Below are 17,777 nucleotides of genomic sequence, written 5' to 3'. Positions count from 1 at the left end.
ATGGATGAATCAACAACAGTGATGTCAACATTGACTGACATATGCCCCTTAAAAACGTTTAATAAAATAGTATTCTAAAGTAAATATATCACTGGATATGAAACTCACATCAATTTGCCCATATCCACTTGAGGTTCATTTGAAATGGACAGAAACTGCAGGAGTGGAGTACAGAAAGATTGCAATATTGTAAAACAAACAATATGCATAACTTACAGTAAAAAATCAGACATGCAAGTCTCCACAACAATACTGTAAACCAAGTTTCATCTGAATTAAATACATCAGAAAGTATGACTGACTGACAGACAGACAGACAGACACTTCAAACACTATATGCCTCCCTGGTCTTTGACGTAAACGGGGGGAAATTTTATGCAAAATGTTTGTTAAAAAATGAGAAATGGACAAACTTTTCTGTGGCAGTAGGACTGTCAGTCCTGAACACAACTGGATCTGTATTAGCATGAGACAGCTGGAACAACAAGTCCGCCTCAACTCCTTCAAAATACTGAAATATAGATAAAAAAATGTAAATATGATTGTATCTTACATATGACACACATTCTCTACATAACAAGAGCTGTCTGTAAGACAGCACGCTCGACTTTTCTCAGTGTTTGACTCTGAATTAGAGATTTGCCAGAAAAACTTTATTAAACTTTAACAAAAAATTCTAAGTTAAAAAGGGGCATAATTCTGTCAAAATTCAATCAGAGTTATGGGGATTGTTTCTCCTGGTGTAGACTTTGATAGTAAATAACTATTTTAAGTTTCAAGTCAGAAACTTTGACAATAACAGAGATATCTGACTTTATCAAAAACTTTAACCAAAGAATTCTAAGTTAAAAAGGGGAATAACTCTGTCAAAATTCAAATCAGTGTTATGGGGATTGTTTCTCTTGGTGCAGACTTTGATAGTAAATGACTATTTTAAGTTTCAACTCAAAAGCTTATATAATTTTATCAAAAACTTTAACTAAAAAATTCTAAGTTGGCATAACACTGTCAAAATTCAAACCAGAGTTATGGGAATTGTTTCTCCTGGTGTAGACTTTGATAGTAAATAACTATTTTAAGTTTCAAGTCAAAAGCTTTGATAGTAACGGAGATATTTGACTTTATCAAAAACTTTAACCAACAGCGACGCCGACACTGGGGCAAGTGCAATAGGTCTACTTTTTCTTTGAAAAAGTCGAGCTAAAAAGCAAATCACACACTGTGGCAATTCTTTACCTTGTACTTACAGACATTTATCATTTATACTTTGAGATAGTTAATACAAATTTATTAGTATTCGGTGTCTGAAACAGTATTTAAGCCACAAAAACCCAACATTTTTGTGTATATGAATAGAGAATATCACTGACTCCTTTCAGCAATTAATGCTGGAATGCTCTGATAGCCTGACTCCTGCATGTTCCTTCATTTCTGGCCTCAGCAATAGCTATCATTGACAACTTCCCCACATGTGGCTGAAGAGAATCAGGCATTCCTTTAACAAAATTAAATAGGCAAACTGTAAGATATGTCTCTTATATAAATCTCTGTCAATAAAATGATACATCTACTTACATCTGTGAACCTGCTGACCTCGTATCCGAGCAACACCATACTGTCTGCTGCTGCAGTGTCCTAAAAATGAAATATATTTTTAAAAAATCACAGATTTTGTTATTCAAACACTGTTATGAAGTTTGTGTCACAATGAACAACAAAAAAATCCTATTTTCTTCATAAATGTATAATAATGATTTCCATCGCATAAGAAACATGAATATCATTGTTCTTAGTTTTGTATGTACAGTAATGTCAAATGGATGAATTAACTAGTATCAGTTTATTTGAATGGTACAGTGTTTTTGATTTAAGTCACACAAAACAGCCATCTGTATACAACCAATGACCTTCTGGAAGTTGGACAATGCTTGACCCTATTGCAGATAGCAAGGAACTTTAAGTCCGTGGCCATAAGCACTTAGCCAGAGGGGTCACTTTCTTACCAAACCTGTCCAAGGAATACATGTTCTTTAAATAGTATACCTGAGTAGCCTTGAAGGTGTACAGGACCATATCTTTGATGAGGTACCATTTCTTCTTCCATTTCTTGCCTTTATGCCATCTCTGTAAATAGCCACTCATTGAGGCTCCCTGGTCCGTCGCTGATACCTGTCGTATAGAAATCATCACAATAACTAACATGATGGCCAGTGAATGAAAAGTTGATATATGCTAATCAATATTTGGGCCCTGGGCATATATCAGATTGTTTTAAACAAACTTCAGACAAGTACAAAGTGAACCTACTGCTTTAGAAAGACCGACCAACCAACCAACCGACCCACAGAGTGAGAACATTAAGGCTTTCAACAAAAGGTAGGGTCCTAATAACTTGAAACAAGCAAATCTATAAAATTAGAATGTGTTGTAAAACACACCTCCTTTAATCTCTCAGGTCTGACACCTATTTTCTTTTCTGTTCGGCCGCTGCGTCGTATCTTCTGGAATCTCTCAAAAAGTCCATTCAGACTGAGTAAATTTCCTCCATCTTCCTCGTCTTTCTCATTTTCAGCCGCTGTAAAAACATATACAAACTTTCTATGTTATATTCCATTAGTATAGTTGTTTCATTTCTTACTGCTTAGAAAAATGTTAGTCTAATAAAAGTAACTGGCAAACATGAAATAAAGAACCTTCATGGCAAATCAAACAAGAGGGTCATGATGACCCTGAATCGCTCACCTGAGTAATATGAGCCACATGTTTAAAATGGCAAACTGATGCTAAAATATTAGAAAGTAGGTCAGTAGGTCACATTCATGGTCACTGAAAGTCAGTTTTAAGATCCGTTTGCAAAAGTGTACATGTCATCCAAATTTCAAGGCTGTATCTTAAAAAACAAGAAAGTAGGTCAGTAGGTCAAGGTCATAGTCTAGTGACCCCTAATCCCTTGGGGTCATCAGGTAATTATAACTAAACAGTCTAGGAAATATAATCTGATAATTTTTGAAGCATTTATTCCTATATAACTCTTATAACAAGTGACCCCCAGGGAGGGGCCTCTTTTCACCCCAGAGGCATAACTTGAACAATCTTGTTAGAGATCCACTAGGCAATGCTACATACCAAATATCAAAGGCCTAGGCCTTGAACTTTCAAACAAGAAGATTTTTATTTTTTTCCCCTAACAAGTCTTTGTTAAATTTGGGACCCCCAGGGCAGGGCCTCTTTTCACCCATGTGCATAACTTGAACAATTTTGGTAGAGGACCACTAGGCAATGCAACATATCAAATATCAAAAGCCTAGGCCTTGCGGTTTTAGGCAAGAAGATTTTTAGAGTTTTTTCCTATATAAGTCTATGTAAAACTTATGACCCCCCGGGGCTGGGCCTCTTTTCACCCCAGGGGCACAATTTGAACAATCTTCATAGAGGACCATTAGATGATGTCACATGCCAAATATCAAAGCTCTACGCCTTGTGGTTTTGGACAAGAAGATTTTGGTTGCCATGGCAACCAGAATTCTGCATGGAATTCTTTTAACAATTTTGAAAGGGGGCCACCCAAGGATCATTCCTGTGAAGTTTGGTGTAATTCTGCCCAGTGGTTTTCAAGAAGAAGATTTTTTTAGAAATTGTTGAGGGACACACCACGGACGACTGACGACGGACATCAAGCGGTCGCAAAAGCTCACCATGAGCCTTTGGCTCAGGTGAGCTAATAAAATAAGTGACCTTATTATGAGGTAAATCAAGTGGGTGTTAAAACTGTATGGTGTATGTAACATGTGTTTCAACAGAAGCACAGACAGGTTAGTCTTCAGGCCTAACTACAGAGCAGTGGGCTTCATCATAAATACTAGAAAATATCTCCTAAAGAAATAGTGTTATACATCAAAGAAACTTAGAAATTCTGATGTAGGCATGGAATGCGATGTGTCTCAAATCTCTAATGCTACTTCATTCACAACTGGTCATGTGTCAACCTTTCGTAACAAGACAAAATGACATTAAACTCACATAATTATGCATTTATACAATTGCAAGTTTACTTGATTCTGATAAGGGAATAATGCCATTTTTTGACAGTTTCTCTGTTAAAAACAGTGGTCGTTTAATGAAAACAACTTCCTGGATTTTGTATGGGACCTTACTCATGACCTTTGACTCACTGTGCTGAATATCTATCTCACACAGGGACTTAACTCACGATCTGTGAAATCATCGTGGAGAATATTTACCTCACATAGGGACTTAACTCACGATCTGTGAAATCATCGTGGAGAATATTTATCTCACACAGGGACTTAACTCACGATCTGTGAAATCATCGTGGAGAATATTTATCTCACACAGGGACTTAACTCACAGCCTGTGAAATCATTGTTGAGAATATTTACCTCACACAGGGACTTAACTCACAGCCTGTGAAATTATCGTGGAGAATATTTACCTCACACAGGGACTTAACTCACGATCTGTGAAATCATCGTGGAGAATATTTATCTCACACAGGGACTTAACTCACAGCCTGTGAAATCATTGTTGAGAATATTTACCTCACACAGGGACTTAACTCACAGCCTGTGAAATTATTGTGGAGAATATTTACCTCACACAGGGACTTAACTCACGATCTGTGAAATCATCGTGGAGAATATTTATCTCACACAGGGACTTAACTCACAGCCTGTGAAATCATTGATGAGAATATTTACCTCACACAGGGACTTAACTCACAGCCTGTGAAATCATTGTTGAGAATATTTACCTCACACAGGGACTTAACTCACAGCCTGTGAAATTACCATGGAGAATATTTACCTCACACAGGGACTTAACTCACGACCTGTGAAATCATCGTGGAGAATATTTACACTTAACTCATGACCTGTGAAATCATTGTTGAGAATATTTACCTCACACAGGGACTTAACTCTTAGCGTTTTTTGACTCCTTCTCCTTGGCCAGTTTATAAAACTGAGTTTTGAGATCAGTCTTTAAACTCAAGCAATTGATTGACTGATTCTGCATACAATATTCAAATTAACCAAAAGCATTCACAGCATTCTGAGACTGGTATTCAAACTCAGATCTATAAACTCAAGACCAGTGCTCTACCTATTGAGCTAATAGCTTAGCCAATTAAAGAAGATAGAAAAAACAGACTGAGTCCTGCATTAAGGCTTAAAAAGATATTAAGATTCTCACCAGCTTCCAAAGTTTTAAAGCATTTATCACAAACTCTCACAGATTTATATTTTAGATATCTCAGAGGTGCCTTGCAGTCAGAACAATTTCCACACACAACCTGAAAAAAAGACATACATTTCATATATAAGCAATTGCTGAATGTTGTGTATGATAAGGAAGTCACAAGAAAAAGTAAGAACTTTTGCTGATCTAACAACAGCCATTGTCAGATGACAATTTTTTTTTTTAGATATAGCACTTCAGAAAGCATAGGCATTTTGTAAATCAAAAAGACTGTAAACAAGGCAGTCTGAAAGACAGCTAAATCCCCTGCCAGTGCTATGGATAGTGAAAGGGTAAACCTTTGATTTTAGCTGTGACCTTGACCTTGAACTGACATGGCTGACTCATGAATTCTGCACAACGTCTTGATGAGGTGACCATTTGACCAAAGTTTCATGAAAATCCTTCAAGGGGTTTAGGAGATACAGAGCTGAAACCTTTGGCCTTCAGTTGTGACCTTGACCTTGAGTTGACATGGCTGACTCATGAGTTCTTGATGAGGTGATAATTTGACCCAAGTTTGATGAAAATCCTTCAAGGGGTTAAGGAGATACAGAGTGGACACCAAATGGAAGGCTCAAACCTTCGACCCTTAGTTGTGACCTTGACCTTGAGCTGACATGGTTGACTCATAATTTCTGCACATCGTTCTGATGAGGTAATCATTTGACCCAAGTTTTATAAAATTCCTTCAAGGGGTTTAGGAGATATAGAGCGGACACGAAATGGAAGGCTCAAACATTTGACCTTCAGTTGTGACCTTGACCTTGAGCCAACATGGCTGACTCATAAGTTCTGCACATCGCCTTGATGAGGTGATCGTTTGACCCAAGTTTGATGAAAATCCTTCAAGGGGTTTAGGAGATATAGAGCGGACACAAAATGGAAGGCTCAAACCTTTGACCCTAAGTTGTGACCTTGACCTTGAGCTGGCATGACTGACTCATGGGTTCTGCACATCGTCTTGATGAGGTGATCATTTGACCCAAGTTTTATAAAATTCCTTCAAGGGGTTTAAGAGATATAGAGCGGACACAAAATGGAAGGCTCAAACCTTTGACCTGGAGTTGTGACCTTGACCTTGAGCTGGCATGGCTGACTCATGGGTTCTGCACATCATCTTGATCAGGTGATCATTTGACCCAAGTTTTATAAAATTTCTTCAAGGGGTTTAGGAGATATAGAGCGGACACAAAATGGCAGGCTCAAACCTTTGACCTTGAGTTGTGACCTTGACCTTGAACCGACAAGGCTTACTCATGGGTTCTGCACATCGTCTTGATGAGGTGATCATTTGACCCAAGTTTCATGAAAATCCTTCAAGGGGTTTAGGAGATATGGACCGGACACGATTTTGTTACGGACGGAAGGACGGACAGACAGACGGACGGAAGGACGGACGCAGACCATTCCTATAATCCCTCCGCCACGGCGGGGGATTAATGATGGAGCATATGTTCGTCTGGGTACGAAGCACATGGCATATGTTGAGTATGTGGATTATGTAGAATACATAGGTTGTGTGGACAAAGTGAGTTGTGTAGAGTAAATGGGTGGATAATGTAGAGTACATGAGTTGTGCGGAGGTATGTGGAACATTTTTTACTGGAAATTTCAACACTATGAATCATTGTTTTAGAGAACATTATCTTATAATACTATTTTACATTTACTGATACTGGCTCTGACTTCAGTCAGTCAATGATTATGATTTCATGATATTCAAATTCAGGTAATATGTGCTTTCATAATCTAAGTAATCATGAAGATGACAATAAGAAAATGCTTGTTTACCCATCCACAAGCTCTGCAGTGGTGGCGTCTCCAGGTTACAGTAAATTCACATGTGCATAACATGCACATGGTGACTCTTGCATCAGGTATCCACAATGGTGCTTTGTGTCCCAGAACAAAATCTTTGTCCAATAATGCCTGAAAATTCAAATAAGAAAAATTGTCAGCAACAGTTGTCTTCCGTCAGAACTGCATTGCTACTGTTCTGATAAACAAGGAGGAAATTCACTTGGACCTAATAATGCAGTCTATAGGAACTCAAGTTTCATCAGAACATTGAAAGTTCAAACTATAGTGAGACAAAAATCAAATGCACTGTTCGCAATACTGTAATTAGTTCTTAAAAGTAATTTTTTTATAGGTATCAGTATGATTTATATAAAATATATCAGTGGATATAACTGGATATCTTGCCAGACTTTAAAAGGCACATAACATCTCACCTATATACATCACAGACCAGACTGAACTATAGTTCTGAGTTAAAATCCAGTGTTGATCAATAAGGGAGACAACTACAAATATAAGTATCAGAATGTCTGTGTATTGTCATGTCAAAATGAACCATCTACCATTACTAAATTAGAATATTTTGTCCTTTGCAGATTCATAAAATATAATTTTCCTTTTCTTTTTAAAAAATACATAAAAAAAATTTATCTTATGGTCTACTTCTGGTTTAAGTTAATTTTTTTTTTAGTTTTTGAGATCCTGAAAACTAAAATTGTGTTAGTACATTTATACATATTCAAATAAAAGTGCCAGACACACATGTATACTGATACAAAACAGTGCATCTTTGCATGATCCAGTTTTAATTGTGCGAAGCAGCATATACAATGTTGCAATAAAGTATATCATTTAAACTCGTATATCAGAGAAATAATTCAGAAAAATGTAATTGAAAAGAAAAGAAACTTGTCAATCTGTTTACATTTTGAGCAGAAGATAAGCTGAAATCTGAGAGCAGAACTGGCAGAAGAGATGCTCTACATTCTGCTACATACAGGTGTGTTTTCCTACAGCTACAAGTCTATTTACTGAGTGTGAAGCTGCCTCAGACAGTTTGAAATAAAGATTACAGACATAAAATTTGAACTGTTTTCAATTTAATGTTAGTGAACTGCATACTGCCATTTTTCTACAACTGTTTCTATTACGAGCTATCCATGAAACAGTGTGCTCAATTATTTAACAAATCTGAACTCAAACAAGAGCTGTAACTTTCATTATAGTCAGCTATAATTTATAACAAAGACAACATTTTTATTCTTGCATTGATAACAACTTATAACCAAATTTTCTAAATAAAAAGGGCCATAATCTGATTACAATCAAGAATGATCTAACTTGGTTATGCAAATACATTTAATAAGCAGAATGCCGTGTTGAATGTTTAAATCCATACATCTTGACAACAAGTTTCTTGCAAAACTTCAACCAAATTTCTAAGTCTATAAAGGCAAAATCATCCAGGAATTATCTAACTGGGTTAGGTAGGTAGGTTTGATGACTAGGAAGTCTTGTATACCCTATATATGTAGGTGTTACAGTAATACAGCTTGACAGTTAGTTGCACACAAAATTTTAACCATGTCGAAAAATGACTATTATAATTAACATTAAATTCAATCAAGAGTTATCTACCTTGATTATTTCAGTAGGTCTTATGAATGGAAAGTATGGTGTGAAGTTTCAATCTGATACATGTAAAAACAGTAACTGTTACAGTTGATTCCACTTATTTCAATACTGGTTATTGGAATATTCTGTTTATTTGGATACAAAGTTAAAGCACTAATCAATCCCTATATAATTCCAATTTAAGTTTTCCTGTTTTTGCATAGAATTTGCATTGAATCTACAATCTTTCCTTTTATATGATAATCAATATGCAGACTAATACTTTCATTCCCAACTGAGTGTAATAAAAATGATCAGAGATGCTACTAATAATGATCCATAAACTAATTATCTTGCTCGGGTGACAGCATTTCACATCTTTGTTGTCTGCACCACTGTCACTTTATTAATGACTTAATATGCACTTAATGTGCTTCCGGGAAATCTACCCTTACCTTTTATCTTTAATATGCGCAAACATCCTTAAGAAATTAAGCTGATTTAACACCTTACCAACCTTTGCACAAACTTTGACAAATTGGCATTACACAAGTCACATAGAAAGCAGACATTAACATAAATGTGTACAAATATCAGACCACCTGCTGTTAGGATGTCTATGTACATGGGGATTGTCCCCATTTTGATCTTTTACATGAAAGGACCGCATTTCTCTTGATCTCTCTGCAGCGCGGTGTTACATCATTTTTGAAGGACTCGGTATTTTTACAAGCACCGATATCATAGAATAGTTTTGTGACCACAGCTAATTTTTTTCCCTTTTTATTAACTGAGGTAAAATTGATGTCTCGAAAATTTTGGGCATTTTTATCACATAAACATTTTTTAAATCACGTCTTTGATCTAGCTGCGGCAGTAAAAGTATCTCTTTATTCGTGTCACAAAAGTTGCGGAATATTTCAGAAGTGAATAAATTGATGGCAATACACCGCTAAGTATTATCACAAGTAGACAGTTGCACAGATACACTGGTGACAGTGTTTCTACTTTTACTTTCAGATAGCAAAAATTATTTTTAGATAAAAACAGATAATTTTAACTATATAATGTATTAATCTATAACCAAGACCTTATGTAGATGCCCATAAAGGCATCCAGGTGAGTAATATAGCTCCCAGAGGTAAAGATAAAATAGAGCAAAAAAAATGTTCATAGCTTAAAAATGAATACAGAATTTCATTAAAAATGTGATTAATTTCTCCAAAAGTGAGGATAGTATTTACAAACACTGAGATGTTAGAGTATATAGAGATAGCCACAGTGAAAATGACTCACCTCATCAAACTAAAACATGCAAGAAAACAAAAGTACAGTCAATTCTGTTAGTAAAAATACATGCATGATTTATAATGATACAGTGTGGACACAATCTTGTGACAGAAACACAAACAAATAGACAACCAGACAATAAACAATATGTCTCAGGAATTTAGTTCCTACAAATAAATTTAGGATTGTGTATTGTTCTCTAGTAAAACTAGTGATATTCTCTTAGACAGAGAGGCTGAAAGAAATGACTTACTATCGGCAACATAATTATGCTATAAAAAAAAACTCTCGGCTGAGCAGCTTGTGTCTTAAAACAGCCTGACTATTAATGTTTCTGTTATAATCATGACTATAAATATGATCCTTATTTTACAATATTCTCCCTTCAAGCACATAAAATGCTGTCCCCCTTAAACCTTTACTGCTATATCAATCCTAAAAAATGTTACTACTCAGTTATTTTCTAACCACCTTTACACAACTAAGATACCCTGATTGGCCAAACCACTGCATACAGGTAAACACCTTTCCCAGAGAAAAAAGTTTTAGAGCCACTGATCACAGGAGTGTGGGTGGAGAGTGTAATTTATACCTCATACTCTTCAGTCTCCTAATAAACACATTCAGTAGAAATATATAACATCAGTCTGCATCAGTTTCACAACTAATGGGAAGAATGCACAACTCAGATATATCTTTATGTAACTTGTCTGATAAACTAAATATTTAGCACTACCTTTTTGTAACCTTTGAATGAGACATTCAGTGCACTGATAATACACTGTTTACAACTGATTTCATACACTCCTAGCTGTGTTACGTAACAAATCAAAGTGGTAACAAAATTATATATGCAAGATACATTTGTGTGTTGTGTAAAGTAACCTTGTATGTTTCGTTATGTAAATGAAGCGGAAGTGTCCTGGGGTCAAAGGTTATAATAATGAGTTTGGAGACCTATCTCAAAACTCCAACTTCTGATTGGTTGTTTCTGAGCACAAATTTGAAATTGACCAATCACAGCAGCAGTCTGAGACTGGTCTCCAATCTCAATTTTATAACCTTGTATCCTAGTAAAATGAGAATCAAAATGCATGCATAATGTCATTCCAAGCATAAAGAAACAATCTCATCTTTATTTCTTCAAGATATTTTCTCAGTTTTAAAACAGTTGGAATGCTATATATTGGGTTTACAGAAGCAACATTGCAGCCAAAAAAAGCATCAATAATTCAACATCATCGAGAAAGTTAAAGTTTTGTTCTTAGAAAACGAAAGAAATTCCATTCTCAAGAAAAGGATCATGAAATTACTTTCATTCACAGTGTACAAATGTTTCATTCCTGTAATCACCTGATAAGTATCCCAGGACTTTTGTAAATGCTCCTCCCAAAACTAGAGAACAGTCAAGAATTCAGTCATGTATCACATGATTTATTTTCTATTCTTAACTTCTCATCTTCTATAAGGCAGAACTTAACTTTTTTTTTTAGATCTGATAACATTTGATGAAAAGATGGTATACAGCAAGTTTTATGATAATTTTTTTGTCATCTACATATTATTATGTATGTTAATGCATAATCCAAGAAAACTAAAAATAAAATATCTATATAACTTGAATAACTTAAAATAAATCTGGATTAAATATTTTATAAACATGCTTATAAAAATTATTATCTTCATTACAAGATACGTGGTGCAAGCCGTACCTGAGCCCCGGCTCTAACTGCCTCGAAGGTGTTCCTTTTCAGGGCATTTTCCTCTATCGCTGCATTCAGCGCTGTGATCCAATCATCCCGTTCCTCGAGAGTGGTCCCATGTAAAGTGAATGAACGTTGTACAGATATTATACTGAACTCCATCTTATATTCATCTTGTGCCGCTACAGACACCTGAAATTATAGACATCAAACTGCTAGAAAAACATCATATCAGATCTTGTATTAAAATGCCACACACATTCTTGGAACTCTTGAATGTATGGTTTGGATGCATCTATCAAAGTATGGTCTGAGATGACCCATTATTCCCAGCTAGGATGTCATGGCTGTTATTCTTTCAATAATTAAGTACATGACAGTGTTCTCCACTGATTACTGTCTAAACATACATCATTTCAAATCAGTACATAATTTGGAAGATATGTTAAGTTGTTTTCATTTCACCACCAACAACGATTTTTTTCATAGGGAAATAAGTGGGTGAAAAAGTAATGTTCCTAGTGAATATTTAAAAAAAAAAGAAAAGATATTTTAAACAAGAGCTGTCGGAGGACAGCAACGCTCGACTATTCAACAGCCTTGTCGATTGAATGAATATGAAAGTCGAAAAAGGGGGCATAATTTAAAAAAAGCAAAATAGGGTTATGGAGCTTGCATAGTGCTTATCAGCTCATGACAGTGGACAAGTGTGTGAAGTTTCAATCCATTCCCATTAGTGGGTATTGAGATACCAGCTTATATATAAGAATTTAACCCAAAACTCCTAAGTTTAACAAGAGCACCGCCTTGCGGGTGCTGACGCTCATCTGATTTTTTTTGTGTAATAGAAATATTGTCCTACCCATGATTTTCTAAGTCTAAAAAGGGCCATCATTCTTGCAAAAAAGCAGAATAGAGTTATGTTTCTTGATGTACAGTGTCCATTTATGATGGTAAAAAACTGTTGCAAGTTTTAAAGCAATAGCTTTGATAGTTTATGAGAAAAGTTGACTTAAACATAATACTCAACCAAGAAAATGATTTTCTAAGTCCAAAAGGGGCAATAATTATTGCAAAAAGCAGGATGGAGTTATGTTGCTTGCTGTACAGGGTCAGCTTATGATGGTGAACAAGTGTTGCAAGTTTCAAAGCAATAGCTTAGATAGTTTAAGAGAAAAAGTTGACCTAAACATAAAACTTAACCAAGAAATCTGATATTTTCTAAGTCCAAAAGGGGCCATAAATCTTGCAAAAAGCAGGATGGAGTTATGTTTCTTGCTGTACAGTGTCAACTTATGATGGTGAACAAGTGTTGCAAGTTTTAAAGCAATAGCTTTGATAGTTTAGGATAAAAGCTGACCTAAACATAAAACTTAACCAAGAAAACTGATTTTCTAAGTCCAAAAGGGGCAATAAATCTTGCAAAAAGCAAGATGGAGTTATGTTTCTTGATGTACAGGGTCTGCTTATGATGGTGAACAAGTATTCCAAGTTTCAAAGCAATAGCTTTGATAGTTTAGGAGAAAAGTTGACCTAAACATAAAACTTAACCAAGAAATCTGATATTTTCTAAGTACAAAAGGGGCCATAATTCTTGCAAAAAGCAAGATGGAGTTATGTTTCTTGCTATACAGGGTCAGCTTATGATGGTGAACAAGTATTCCAAGTTTCAAAGCAATAGCTTTGATAGTTTAGGAGAAAAGCTGACCTAAACATAAAACTTAACCAGGCAACGCCGACGCAGACGCCGACAACCGCTCAAGTGATGACAATAACTCATCATTTTTTTTCAAAAAATCAGATGAGCTAAAAAGGGGCATAATTTTGTAAAATGCAAAGATGAGTTATTGACCCTTTGCATTGCATGTCATATCACGACAGTGAACAAGTGTGTGAAGTTTCAATCCTTTCCCATTAGTGGATACTGAGATACCAGCTTACATACAAAAACTTAACCAAAAATTTCTATGTTGAAAAAGGGTCATAATTTTGTAAAAAAGCAAAATAGAGTTATGGGACCTGCTTTGTGAATGTCAGATCATGACAGTGAACAAGTGTGTGAAGTTTCAATCCATTCCAATTAGTGAGTACTGAGATACCAGCTTACATACAAAACCTTAACCAAAAAATTCTAAGTCGAAAAAGGGGCATAACTTTGTAAAAAAGCAAAATAGAGTTATGGAACATGTGCAATGTAAGTCAGTTTTTCACAGTAAATAAGTGTGTGAAGTTTCAATCCATTCCCGCAAGTGGTTACTGAGATCCCAGCTTACATACAAAACCTTAACCAAAAATTTCTAAGTCAAAAAAGGGGCATAATTTTGTAAAAAAGCAAAATAGAGTGATGGAACCTGTGCAATGTACGTCAGTTTATCACAGTGAATAAGTGTGTGAAGTTTTAATCCATTCCCACAAGTGGTTGCTGAGATACCAGCTTACATACAAAAACTTAACCAAATCAGGACGCGGACACCGACGCATGGGTGAGTCCAATAGCTCTACTACTCTATTAATAGTCAAGCTAAAAGAACATTAACCATTTTATCCCATCAATGTTTCTTTCATGATAAATTCAAGAATACTATAGATGTTTTACAAATTTAAGACATACCTATTACCACCCTTGGAGTTCTTTCAAATATAAAATTGCTGCTACGGAATATGTATAATTATATTTTTGTGCATAACTAGAACTGTCACAGGAGTGATGAATAATACCCCCACGGCCTTGTCAAAGAAGTATGGCAAATTATAAGTTGGAAAGGGGCCATAACTACGTCAAAAAATTGGTGGTTTGAAGCGAAAATTGAACTTGACCTGTATTTAATGATGTTACACCTGTGTACCAAAATTAATTTAAATCTGTCAATCCTTTCATGAGTTATTGTCCGGAAACCATGAAATCCAACGGACCGGCCAACTGACTGACCGACAAGCTCACTCCCTTATAACCCCCGAACATCATTTTGTGGGGGTATAAAAAGTTATGTAACTCTGTCCTAACTCTAGATATTCTCACTTATTCTCTAAGTTTCTGATAGTCAAATCAACAACCTAAACTCCAGCAGGTTATATTTTATATGTACAGTGCAGGTCAGCAGATGTGACAGGTATATATTACCTTCATTCCAGCCAGTGGTAGAACATTGTTGAGTCTGTATCCCGTAGCAACCGGAGTTGTATACAGCAACACATCATTGAACTGTAATATCACATGTTAACATCCATCAGTTTGTAAAATATGACAACTTCCAAACATGCAAAAGGTCGAAGAAAAGTATCTTTATACATCCTATCTAGGTCAAATAATCATAAAAGACATTCAATTTATCTTGTTCTAAGATGAAACAGTTCTTGGTTGGTAGAAGATCCTCCTTTCATTGAGTGACTTAGGTCCATGAAATATTTTCTGAGAATTCTTTAAATTCTACTTCTTTTTTTTATTTTCTAAAATCTGCAACATTTTTACATATTCTTTGTAAGATTTCTTCATTCAGGAACCAGACTAATCATGACCCAATAAAGAAGACGAATCAAATTATTACTGTAAGCCTAACAATTAAATATAACTTAAAGTAAATATTAAGCTATCAATGAATATGGCTTTGTATCATGTAATGTGACACATTAATAGGAAACAGCTCACAACTATTATTAAGCACTATGACTTTATCAAGATCACATTCAGGAATGCAATTAGCACTTACAAGAAAGAAGTATCTAGGCTGCATTTCTTTTCTTGACAACTTCATTAGTTCTCCTTCTTTCAGAAAAATCTGGAATAAAAACTCTTTTTATAATATATTTATATATTACAAAAAAACGCAATGGTCAGAAATGTCTGGAATAAACACCCTTTACGTAACATACATGTATTCAAAGAGCAACAAATGTGCCTCAAAAAAGAGTTTATTTGGACTACTATACACCACTTAAACATACTTGTTCACTACTCTCAGTTTGTTCTGTCCAACAAAAAACTGCCTTAACTGGAACCTAGGGGTAACTGGAAGTCTGACTAAGAATACAATATTTACCCTTCCTGGTTTGATAACCTCAAACTGACCAATCAATGACCTCTGAATTTCTAACATCTTCTGTACATAGTCCTGAAAAGCAAAACAAAATAAATCTGAAACAGATCACTTCATACTCAGATAATAAAACAAGATCTATCAGAAAAGATGATGTATGCTTCCAAAATATATCCTGGACTCAGGCAGTTTGCCAATAAAATCAAAGACCTTCTTTTGTTTTTGTTCAATAGAAAGGGCTGGTTTATTGATTTTGATATCACAGTTATAGGTCATATGGTGACTTTCCAGCTTTGATGCTGGAGGAAGACCCCATGTGCCCCTCCAAGCATTATTTCATCACGGGCGAGCACCTGGGTAGAACCACCAACCTTCCGTAAGCCAGCTGGATGACTTCCTCACACGAATAATTCAACACCCCCAGCGAGGCTTGAACCCACATCGGTGAGGTGCAAGTAATTTGAAGTCAGCGACCTTAACCACTCGGCCATGGAGGCCCCCTGGGGTGGGTTAAGGGTATGTCTATTAAAGCATGGGGTGTTTATTCTGCGGTGTATGTTACAACATGTATATCCTGACAATATGAGTAAATATTCACTTAAAAGGAATGCATTTCTGTTTGTTCAAGCTTTTGAAAACTAATACACAAGTTTAACTGTAGGAGTTACTCAGACAGACAGACAAAGTGGCAACTATATGCCTCCAGCTCGATTATATCTAATTAAGTAATAACAGAGAAGGGTACCTCTAATTCCACTCACAGCAGGTGAAAAACCAATCCACATAATAGAAGTAGTGAACCATACTTCCCTCAATCAATGGATCTCTCTCAGTATCCTTCTCAATTATAGTGAAATGACACATATGTCAGACTTGCACATGCTGTATCAAACTTACACATATGTCAGATTTACCTCATTTCGCATACAGGGTAAAGCAGCTGACTTCCATGAATCTCCCTCTGGAACCTTCTCTATATTCTACTAAATCATATGTCAGATTTACCTCATGTTACATTAAGGAAGTGCAGATGCTTCCATGGATCTACCTCAGTAACCCCTTAATTCAGTATTTAACTTCCACATATGTCAGACTTACCTCATGTCGCATATTTTCATTTGCATGTGTGGCAACCTCACTTACAATAGCCAAGGCAGCTGAAATGATTACATTGTATACAGCTAAAATTTGCTTTTTTCTGTTAAGAAGAACAATGCATTTCAACATATAAAACATAAAACTGACATTTTTCAAAACTGACTTAAATCTGTTTATATTTCAAATACTTCATGTCTCAAAACTTTTACCTTTCAAAGTGTTTTTGTTTACTACTTGGATGAAGGCCTTGTTGTCAAATATCTCCAATACTTGAACATTGCATGTTCTTTATGGTGAACTTAGAAAAATAAATGGCATCCTCAAACTACATATATGTAGTTAGATATATATATATATATATATAGAGAGAGAGAGAGAGAGAGAGAGAGAGGTGACATCATAAGGTGCACGTGTTTCTCATGTACTAGGATACATACTTTGCATGTCTTTCATTTCTGGACTGTCCTGGGATAGGTGTTTCATGTAATCTGTAAAGTAAGAACATAAACAAGAGCTGTCAGTGGACAGCACGCTCGACTATTCTCAGTGCTTGATAGTATAATATAAGCTATGAGTAAAACTTTAACATTACAAAAAGCATATTCTAAGTCGAAAAGGGGCCATAATTCAGTCAAAATGCTTGATAGAGTTGCCTCCTCCTTTTTACAGACTGGGGTCATGATGGTAAACAAGTATGCAAAATATGAAAGCAATATCTCAATGGACTTTGAAAATATTTGGGGTGGTACGCAAACTTTAACATTTGTGTGACGCTCACGCTAACGCCGACGCCGGGGCGAGTAGGATAGCTCCCCTATTCTTCGAATAGTCGAGCTAAAAATAATAAAAACAGGAATTAAAAATAATTACATGTAATATATATGATGTCATATCTATTTCAAATGACTTAAATTTCATTCACATCACATGAACCAGTTTATCTTTGTTTTTATCATCCAGGGCCTTAAGACACATAGGA

At 35.6% G+C, this 17,777-nt stretch overlaps 1 protein-coding gene across 5 annotated transcripts in view; it reads right to left on the bottom strand.

Annotated features, from left to right (window-relative positions):
• LOC123529184 (protein piccolo-like) overlaps positions 1–17,777 on the bottom strand; it is an 85,622-nt gene that overhangs the window by 12,237 nt on the left and 55,608 nt on the right. For 3 of the 5 annotated variants that reach the window (XR_008366705.1, XM_045309409.2, XM_045309406.2), the window contains exons 9-21: positions 17,236–17,286; positions 16,799–16,857; positions 15,704–15,775; positions 15,374–15,442; positions 14,788–14,868; positions 11,676–11,858; positions 11,317–11,358; positions 7,051–7,188; positions 5,212–5,311; positions 2,439–2,575; positions 2,044–2,169; positions 1,576–1,635; positions 414–511 (exon numbers count right to left, since the gene is read on the bottom strand). Coding sequence is in view for 4 of the 5 variants with exons in the window: in XM_045309409.2 (XP_045165344.2) it covers positions 414–511; positions 1,576–1,635; positions 2,044–2,169; positions 2,439–2,575; positions 5,212–5,311; positions 7,051–7,188; positions 11,317–11,358; positions 11,676–11,858; positions 14,788–14,868; positions 15,374–15,442; positions 15,704–15,775; positions 16,799–16,857; positions 17,236–17,286 (1,216 nt within the window). In the remaining variant the exon portion in view is untranslated. The other 2 variants (XM_045309411.2, XM_053521381.1) reach the window with 2 other exon arrangements.

The sequence above is a fragment of the Mercenaria mercenaria genome, chromosome 13, assembly GCF_021730395.1.
Source record: "Mercenaria mercenaria strain notata chromosome 13, MADL_Memer_1, whole genome shotgun sequence".
Classification (NCBI taxonomy): Eukaryota; Metazoa; Mollusca; class Bivalvia; order Venerida; family Veneridae; genus Mercenaria; species Mercenaria mercenaria.
Note: the sequence above shows the minus strand (reverse complement) of the source record. Positions and strands in the feature narration are given on the sequence as shown.